The 10724-nt window shown below is 32.7% G+C and overlaps 1 protein-coding gene across 1 annotated transcript in view; it reads right to left on the bottom strand.

Moving 5' to 3' along the window:
• Window positions 1-10713, bottom strand: part of LOC127709837 (cleavage and polyadenylation specificity factor subunit 4-like) — a 34743-nt gene extending 24030 nt beyond the window's left edge. Inside the window, exons 1-3 of the mRNA XM_052215500.1 lie at window positions 10510-10713; window positions 6710-6913; window positions 1351-1446 (exon numbers count right to left, since the gene is read on the bottom strand). Of these exons, the coding sequence (XP_052071460.1) occupies window positions 1351-1446; window positions 6710-6913; window positions 10510-10612 (403 nt within the window). The 5' untranslated portion in view covers window positions 10613-10713. The remainder of the gene's footprint in view (window positions 1-1350; window positions 1447-6709; window positions 6914-10509) is intronic.
• Between the last annotated feature and the right edge of the window lie 11 nt (window positions 10714-10724).

Consider the following 10724-nt stretch of genomic DNA (forward strand, 5'->3'; position numbering starts at 1 on the left):
CAAATTTGATTTAGCTGTCCTCATTACAAATAATCTGTAAAAATACATTGAATGGGTGTTTTTATTATTTTTCTCCATAAACGTAAAAATTCACTATGCATAAATTAAATTTAATTACATAAAACAATCCCGAAACAACTTAAAAACATTGTATTGTTCATTTAAAACAAAACACTATTCTTACAACATGATATTCATAAGCAACAAAGATAATCCAATCAATTTTGTTGATTGGATAATTTGTGTAATCAGTGACACGTATCCTCATTATTTTATGAGAATTATAAATATCTATCTAAGTTTGTTTTTAAAATCTACCAAAATTTACCACTAAAATATACAGCGTGTAACGAATATATACATTCTTCCTGTGTGCATATACAATGACTATAAAGAGTCCTAAGTGCACTTTTTATGTTCTGAGTGCACTCAGGAAGTCCTGAGCAGTGTTTAGACGTACCCAGAGACATATATATGTCTCTGACGTACCCAATGAAATGATTGCATTTAAAAAAAAGTTGTTAGTGTTAAATGTTTTTTTTACCTGAATGAAGTCTTATTAATTGATTATATTCTGTTACAACTTACAGTTAATCAATAAAATTCAGGTATTTGTCACAGGTGTACAAACTTCTTGTAAATGTAACAGTTGATTAGTTACGAAAATGGCCAGACCATTGATGTACTAATTAGGTTAAAAAATCATCAAGAGTGACATACAACTCTTATTTAATTTGACACTAATTAATATGGGTAAAATACCAGAGACAGTACCTCGCACTCTTATATTATTTGACACTAATTAACAAGGATATACATACATCATTGGCATTTTATTAACACTAACATACAACATTATCGACCTGTCGACTGATTAAAAAGTTCGTTCACAAAAAGCTTTAGCTATTAGAAAGTACAGAATGTATGCATAAATTTTCGCAAATTTCATTTATCCGCCAAAATAAGTGAAAATAAACACCCCTCGAAAATAACCCCCTATGCGGTATTAGACAAAGGCTGAAGTTTAATAAAAGTTCAATCTGATTGTAATACAGATCCTGTGTCATCACTTTGTTCACTATCTGACAACACTCTGTTGTACTTTCTGTTGTGGTCATTGTTACATCAGCCAATGAATTGTCAGCCTTCTATTTTGTGAAGGTGTAGTTCTTTAACACAAAACCAGAGGACTCCAAAAGGTCTGTAAAACAGAAAGTACATAGAACCGAGCATTTTCAGATCCTTGTAAGTAAAGTGAGGACAGACAAGATCTGTATTTAATCAGATAGATAAAAGTTGAGGCTACATGCAACATTTCAATAAAATCTGGTTGTGTGTGTATTAACCTACCATGTCTACAAAATCCTCTGTCATACCAAGCACAATCTTTTAACTTTGATGACGGGTCGATGTGTAAAAATGGACATTCTTTGTTGTTACATTCACCTATATGAAAGTAAATATATATCATGATACCACTGACATCCTACATGTATCTTGTTCATAGACAAATGACCTTCTTTTAAAGCTTAAGTTGTTAACTTCTATTTATTGATACTTTTGGAGTGACTCCAAAGCCTAGCAAAAATGAAAACTAGGGAATGACTGATGCAACAGCAACAATCATTAAAGAAGAATGTTAAGGGAAATCTTCAAATGTGAAGCATATTTCTTATAAGCCATTTAAACGAATTGGTGGTCATTCTTCATTAAGAAAAAAATACATTTCCTGTATTCAAAGATACATGTACAAATACCTTATACAGAGATAATTCAAATTACTGTTAAATAGCAATATAATGGGGAGTATAGAAATAAATTTATTGGAGAAAATGCTCAGGTAAGAGTTATACAATTGTGTTTATTGTTTCAACCAAATTACTGATAATTGTAACTTAAAAAAACCTTAATTACTAATTTATGTCAGATGATTATGACACTGATTTTACAAGTGAAATAAAATCTGGTTGCATTTTTTATACATATTTTATTTTTAGTCTTCTCTTTGAAAAATCAGAGTGCTGGATAGCACCTGTGGAAAGTTTGCAACAGTAGATGTGTATCATTTCAAATAGGTTGTAGATGTTTATTATTTCAAATAGGTTGTAGATGTGTATTACTTCAAATAGGTTGTAGATGTGTATTATTTCAAATAGGTTGTAGATGTGTATTATTTCAATTATGTATTTAATCACAGCTTTGGTAATTTTCCCTAAACCATTGTCTCATCAGCAATTATCAAAAATCACTTTTTTCATATGTTTGTCATGTCAAATTTTGATAATTTCTATTGCAACCTTAAACTGTAGATTTAAAATAATCAAATATACAGAATGCTCTGTTAAATTCTTTCTGTGCCCATCCCATGTAAAGGGCCTGTGATTAAGTATTTTTTATTGATTAAGGTCCTTCATATTTGTTTTTAGTAAATTGTATTATTACTAGTTAAGCAGTTAGTTTTCTTGTTTGGATTGTTATATATTGAACAAACTCGGACTACGATTAGTAGATTGTGTGGTTAACGTTTTTTCCGACTTTTAAAATATTTTACTTAATACAAGAAATAATAGTAACAGGATGCTGTTACGAAGTCTCCCAAACAAAGCTCCCATAATTAGTCATTCCCATGGTCGCCTGACATTGGGCAAAGTCCAGTACAAATTGGTTTGGTCTAGTAAAGTGATATGCATAAGTGACGCCTAGGGATTAACCCTGCATGTCATTCAAATCTTCTTGAAATCGTGAACAGGAATATATATGGTTTAGGGGTGGGGATCCTGACCATTTACAAGTTCTCAAAAAATGGGGGGGGGGGTTGATTCTCAGGGGACTCTTTATTTCATTTGATTTGTTTGATTGTTCTGTACAAGAATATATATGGTTTTGGGGTGGGGATCTCGACCATTTACAAGTTTTCAAAAAGAAGGGGGGCGGGGTGACCCCCGTTAACTTCCCCTATATTTCATTTGATTTGTTTTATTGTCCCATACAAGAATGTATATGGTTTAGGGGTTGGGATCTCGACCCTTTACAAGTTCTCAAACAGGAGTGGATGGGGGTGACCCCCAGGGACTCCCCCTATATTTCATTTGATTTGTTTTATTGTCCCATACAAGAATATATATGGTTTCAAGGTGGGGATCTCGACCGTTTACAAGTTCTCAAACAGGAGGGGGTGGGGGTGATCCAGAGGGACTCCAGCTATATTTCATTTGATTTGTTTTATTATCCCATACATGAATATATATGGTTTAGGGGTTGGGATCTCGACCATTTACAAGTTGTCAAACAGTATGGGGTGGGGGTGATCCCCAGCGACTTCCTCTATATTTCATTTGATTTGTTTTATTGTCCCATACAAGAATATATATGGTTTAGGGATGGGGATCTAGACCGTTTACAAGTTCTCAAACAGGAGGGGCTGGAGTGACCCCTAGGGACTCCCCCTATATTTCATTTGATTTGTCTTATTGTCCCATACAAGAATATATATGGTTTAGGGGTGGGGATCTCGACCGTTTACAAGTTCTCAAACAGGAGTGGGTGGGGGTGACCCCCAGGGACTCCCCCTATATTTCATTTGATTTGTTTTATTGTCCCATACAAGAATATATATGGTTTCAAGGTGGGGATCTCAACCGTTTACAAGTTCTCAAACAGGAGGGGGTGGGGGTGATCCAGAGGGACTCCAGCTATATTTCATTTGATTTGCTTTATTATCCCATACATGAATATATATGGTTAAGGGGTGGGGATCTCGACCGTTTACAAGTTCTCAAACAGTATGGGGTGGGGGTGACCCCCAGGGACTTCCTCTATATTTCATTTCATTTGTTTTATTGTCCCATACAAGAATATATATGGTTTAGGGATGGGGATCTCGACCGTTTACAAGTTCTCAAACAGGAGGGGCTGGGGTGACCCCTAGGGACTCCCCCTATATTTCATTTGATTTGTCTTATTGTCCCATACATGAATATATATGGTTTAGGGTTGGGGATCTCGACCGTTTACAAGTTCTCAAACAGAATGGGGTGGGGTAATCCCAGGGACTCCCCCAATATTTCATTTGATTTGTTTTATTGTCCCATACAAGAATATATATGGTTTAGGTGTGGGATCTCGACTGTTTACAAGATAAAGCACATTCTCAAATTGAAAGAGGGTGGGTTGACCCCAGGGACTCAACCTATATTTTACTTGATTTGTTTTATTGTCCTGTGATCATTACTGAAGACCGCGTGTGTCTATCACTTACTGTTTTCAAGTTATAGTCATTTGAAAATTTAAAAAAATAAAATTCCATAGGGGAGGGGTTGGACAGGGGGGTACCCTTCTCCCACCTCCCTCCCCCTATCTCCAACTCCCACTTTTAGAATCTTTTTTTCTCTCCCACCTATTTTTTTGTTTCGGAGACTTAATAACAAATAGTATATACGAATTTTGTTCTAGTCTGATTTTGGGAGGCCGATAATGTAATAGGCAGAGTTTGTTATCGTCCGAGTCTGTTATGGTCCGAGATGAGATACCAGGTTACTTTCGATACACTCGGGCTTTTACGTCTTAAATAACTGCTGTCTCGTGTAGATGTGTATTGATTTTAATTTCCGCACAGCGCAGATCCGCAAAGTAATGTTTGTGATAGCCATTTTCAAAATGAAGTTGAATTCATTTGAATTATCGATGAACATTCAGTACATTTTAATTCAAGCTGTAAGCTAATCAAAATAGAAGTAACTCAAAATTTCAAAAGCATCTTCCTAGAATTAGTATTCAAACACTAGTACTACATTATCCAGGAGTAGACATAGTAAGATAATCTGTCCAACTTAGGGTTTGAGGCCGATGCCTTAGGAAAGTATATTGCTATAGCAAGCTATAGCAAACTATAGCAAACTTTCCAAAAACCACATCTTATTAATCAGTCAGCTTTCACACAAAATTAACAAAATAATTTAATGAAGTGTTGATCAAAATAAATAATAGGTACACTATTCAGGGTAAGATTTTGTGTATTTAGTTAGATGTGTAATAAATTGAATACACAAATTCTTTACCTCAATACCAGCATGATTATCAACTTTCATGATATAATTTAATTGTGGTCAATTAAGACTGCATTAGAATGGAATTGATTCCAATTAATACTAAAATACAGCATTGAGTGTAATTGTTTGAAAATCATGACAGTTGATAATCATACTGGTACAAAATGTATTGTATCAATAATCTTTTTTGCCTAATGAAAAAATGGGAATAATAGCATTTCAAAAAAAAGTGTGGGAATCAACTCTGATATCAATACACATCTTGAACCAAATTTTATTCAATGGCTTACACGAACATACAAGATACCGATAAAACACTTTCATAATTCTGATCAAGTGCTTAAATTTGATAAATCACTTTTTCACATCAATTAATAAATGGCAATTTAATTTGAATTTTGATTTACAAAGGAACTATATGCAAGTGTATATCTAAAATAAAGAAGTTGTTCGCCCAATCTTTTCTTAATTTAAGGACAGTAACATATTAAAAGTTGGCAGTTGATTATTAAAATGGTGTATAAAGTTTCTGCAAGTCATAAAAACACATAAGTATTTTCATAATATGTCTTCAAATTAGAATTCTGCACCATCTCCAAATCTGGAGTGATCACATAGATCCAGCATGGCTGAATCAAAAATATAATTAAAGCTGTATTATGCAAATGCAAATATCAACATGATGGTATACAATTGTGTAAAATTTCATTGCATTCAAAAGCAAAATGTTGGAGAATTTGTGCTCAAAAGAAAATTATGAACAGACAGAAGAAAGAGAAAACTTTCACTAAAATCAAAATGTTTTGCCTTCTGAAATATTTAAATTTTAAAGGACAATGGATTGAGTTCGAGGTAGACCTGTTAACTACATAAGTAATCAAGGTAATAAATAAAGTACATTTCAATGTACCTATTATGTATAAATTCTGGAAAACAAATTTAAGAGGCTGTTATAATGATAACAAACCTGGTTTTATTACATTTATAAGTATCATTGTTAATGCAATGAAGGGCCATAACTCCTGATCAACAAAAGTAAAAATTGTCAGTATGAAAATGGACCTCCATTTTGTAATTAGTAAGAACACATTAAAATTAGAAAAGAGTTGGCTGAAAGGGTCATATATATTATTATATGGAACGAAATAAAATTGAATCATCGAACAGTTCTTCAGTTATTCCATTGATACGACATAAAGTGCCTTTTCCCTATCAATCAATCACAATAACTTCTGAACTGCACAATCATCAATATTGAATTGACCTCCATATCATCATCAGTAACAACATATTAAAATTTTAAAAGCATTGGTTATAAATGTTCATAAGATATTGCACAGAAACAACTGATTAACCCCAAATAAATAACCGGATTTCTGATGTGGAATCAGGTTAATAAAAACTTATCTTGACCAACATAGCATGAAAATAAGGTCAAGATACATGTAGTTTACAACAATCCACTTATTTTATGTAATCATGGTAATTGTGTGATTTTTTTTCTTATGGAAAGCTCTCATATTTCATTTTTTTGTACTTAAAGTTTATTCAATATATATATATATATATATATATATATATCCTTACATATTCTCATATCTCTACTAATTCTAATTCCTGACTGATGCCAATACAAATATAAATTACAATAATTTACATACCAAATTTTGAGAAGAAGTAGCATTCAGGCATCTTTGTCATATCATACTCATGGAGAAATTCACAATCGTCTCCTTTTTTACATAGACCTCGTAACCAATGTTTACATACAACTGTTCTGTCACCTTTAACATGACGGAATGGACAAGCAGCACCTTTACTACAAACATTACTTAAATAGTATGTACAGATAGCTGCTCCAGATTCTGAAAAATAAAAGATAATTCTATTTATAGTATAATCAGGTGATATATACACAACAAACATGACAGAATATAATTTTACTTCACTATGAGTATGAATAATATTGTCATATCATAAGAAGTCACAGATTAGATTTGAGTTTCATTCGAATTCATGGATTTTTGCTGAAGTTGTGACCTAGAAAAGTTACTCGAAAAATATCAGTTTAAGGCTCTTTTCTGTTATACTATAATCAATTGATTAGATATTTAGTATATAGTCCTATCATATATGTCATAAGGAGTTCCAGATCTAGTTTTTTTCAGTTTTAGTTGAGTGATTTTGCAGAACTTGTGGTGCTTAGACATAGAAAATTGCCTTAAATGGCCTGAGAACACAGTTATTTCGTAGTGCATGAATTAAAAGTTGCAAGTTATACGCTGTCCACACTAGGGATTCTATTTGTAGACAACGAAAATCAAAGGACGATAACTGTGTCCCAAGACCTAATGGGATAGAAAGACTTGACCAATTTTTATAAAACTGGCATGAACAAAGATTAGGGAATTATAAGACAGTTTATCAAGTTTCATGGCAATAGAATATGTATAAGAGACCATATGGTCATTCTTATATCATGTTTATTTGAACTTTGGGTGTTTATTTTTGACGTTCAAATCAAACAATTTCAACTATCAAGGTTTAGGCCTACAAAATTTAAATATGGCAAAAAATTACTTTTCTAATGCCTTAATATATAATGTAGCAAGTATTTCAATGTATTTAAACATCTGAACACTCATTTGATGTATCAGATTTATAACAATTCTTCAAAAGTCAAATTTAAATGAGCATCATGCCTGAAAATAGAGATTTTTCAATGAAGAGGGGCTTATATAAAATTATAATTTTGTCCACCAAATTAAAAATTGTGAAGTAATTTTGCTATAAATAATTCTTTCGTATATATCTAATGTACTTTAAATGGAAAGAAAAATTACAAATAGCATACCACATGAGTATAAAATAGTCCTAGGCCATGTAAGACTAAAAATAATTTAGGGTCAATTTAGGCCGTAACACATAATTACATACATGACATATAAAAATGCATATATATAAGCTATAGGAAATAGAAATTGTTTCTTTTTGGTCATTTCTATGCTAAGGTCATGAAGGTGACATGATACAAGAAGTCTGAGTGCAATAGGACTCTTGCATTCAACTTTTTTTGCAGACAGTATAGTCTGATGCAAAGTTTTTTCAATTCAGTGGAAAACTTGCGTGTAATTTTAGTCTCAATAGGCATATATTTAAACCACTTTTTTATCCTACAGAAGAAAAAAGGTGTCATATGAAAGGAAACAGGTACAAAAATCATTGTAAAGTGCTTTTTATACAGATTTAGTGAACTCTTTATAATGGACTTCAACTTTTATGTACATAGCTCATTACATTTCACTTCCTTTAAACAGGCTGTGAGACCAGGACCATAAATACAGCACATTTTGCACATTTTTTCTGTGATAATCTACTTTTCTCTAGATTCAGGGTTCACATATGATTATAGAAACTTGAAATAAGCCTAAACACACACATATCAAAACATGAAAACCTGTCAGATAAAAAGTCAGCTAGCCCCTCAGGCATAGAAATGGCTTAAAATAGCTTATTTCAGCCATATAATGCTAAAATTGGACATTTTTACAGAATTTCTATCAAATAAAGATGAAAATCCTTTAATTTCATTCAGTTTGACAAGTTGATACCCTCAAATCATTCAGGGAAGTTGTCAAAGTACAGAATCTACATTTACTGAATTCATCTCTTAGGCCCGAGAACACAGTTATTTCATAGTGCATTTCCTTAAGACAAAAAAAAAATCGCACCTGCTCTATCCAAAAAAGATTTTTACAGTGTAGTGTACTACTTTTGGGACAAATTATGTCAAAATTATAGAAAAGTCTCTAACTCAAAATATGGATAATTTTATGTTAAGGGAGTCTGTAATTCAGTTTGACAGCTTCAGACATACTAATTTTTGACCTTTTCAAACTGGACCAAATCACTACTTTACCTAAAAATACATGCCCCAAATTTTTAGGTGTATAAAAAAAGTTGCAATTTATACAGTGTCCACACTAGGGACTCTATTTGTAGACAACGAAAATCAAAGGATGATAACTGTGTCCCCGGACCAAATATAAAGTTTTAGAGAAATAAAACCCTAACACTTTTAAGTGTCGAGTTTGCCGTGCAGCTATTGACAATATCCTCATCTTCAAATAAATGTTGTGGGTGGCTAAATCAGAGGATTTCTATGAACTAATACAACTATATCCAACATGTCCCCATTTCGGTGAATGGTTCTAACCTTACAAAACTTGGACTTCTGAGTGCAAAGTCAGTACTCTAATTATCTAAGCTAAAGAATTACTTTTTTAGCTCAACTAATAACATGTATCTACTATTCTAAACATGCTTAAAAAGCAATCCATTCCCATCCCACCAAGGGTCAATCTTTCAACCACAGAACACCATCAAACACTCAATAAGCCATGCAAGGCCTCAGAAAAACAGTAATATTACACAAAAATAAATTAAACTACTGTGGATTCATTTATTTTCCTGGCTACCAATTTTCATGGATAAGGCTTTGTGATTGTACATGTATGTACATATATTTCTGCTTAATTACATGTATATACGAATTGTATCAAATTTAATATAAATCGATTCACTGACAACTCAATTTTGAGTAGTTTATCTCATTTCCCCAAATATATCTGAAATAAATTTTAAAATCAACAAAACAAGTGGGTCACCTGTGTTTTTATCGGAAATGTGTTTGATTGTTAAATCCACCCATGCGCAGTAAATATGTATGGAGGGCCAGTTTATCACATAATTACATGTATGAAAGGAAAATAGTGATTTATTAATAGACCACATATGAAGGGATTCCAGACAATAGAGAAAAAAAAATTTCAAGTCAGAAATGAGTTTTGTAAGCAATACAATGTAATATGGTTATTGTTAGCTTTAGGAACTGTATTGTATATAACTCTAGATATTTTCATAATAAAGGATTTTTCTTTAACTTGACATGGAGTGAGGATAAGTACAGTTCTTATGAATAAAATAGCAGACAAAATATTCAGTGAAGTGACAATTACGGAAGTAAATGGGAGTGTGCGGGTTTACGGGATGGTTGAAATTACCGGACACTATTGTAACCAAATGCCTGTGTGCAAAGGTGTTCAACAGTGAAAAGACCAAACATCTTATCATATTTCACTATGTGAATACTTGTTCAGCAAACATACTCTGTATTGTACTTTTTATTTCTATTTTTTTTTTTTAAATGAGAGCAGAAACATGTAGGGCAGGAGTCGACTCTACTCTAGTCTAGGTCAAATTATTATGACGTCTTGGAAGGCAATTTTAATTTTTTGTTTTGAGACATTCCTGCGTAGAAGGCGTCACAGTACAAATTAAAGTAACCTTTCAAGACGTCGTAATTATTTGGACTGTTCGACTAAGAGTCGACTCATGGGCCTGTAGGCTGAAGCATAAACTGATAAACAGTAAAACACTCAAAACAACACTCATAACTCACTGTCCATCCCTGGAAATGGTAGAGGAAGAGCACCAAGCTGCATCTCTAAAGATGCACATATGTCAAACTGTATGTATTGTACGGGAGCTACAACGTCCTGCATTTTAAGTGTTTCTAGTAAGACAAAACTCTCAAAAGAGTGAAAATCCCCTCGAAAATAGGAAATTGCGTCTTTCGCACGTTGATTTTTTGTGGTCTTTGGAATCTGTTAAGTG

The sequence above is a fragment of the Mytilus californianus genome, unplaced genomic scaffold (assembly GCF_021869535.1).
Source record: "Mytilus californianus isolate M0D057914Y unplaced genomic scaffold, xbMytCali1.0.p SCAF_7, whole genome shotgun sequence".
NCBI lineage: Eukaryota > Metazoa > Mollusca > Bivalvia > Mytilida > Mytilidae > Mytilus > Mytilus californianus.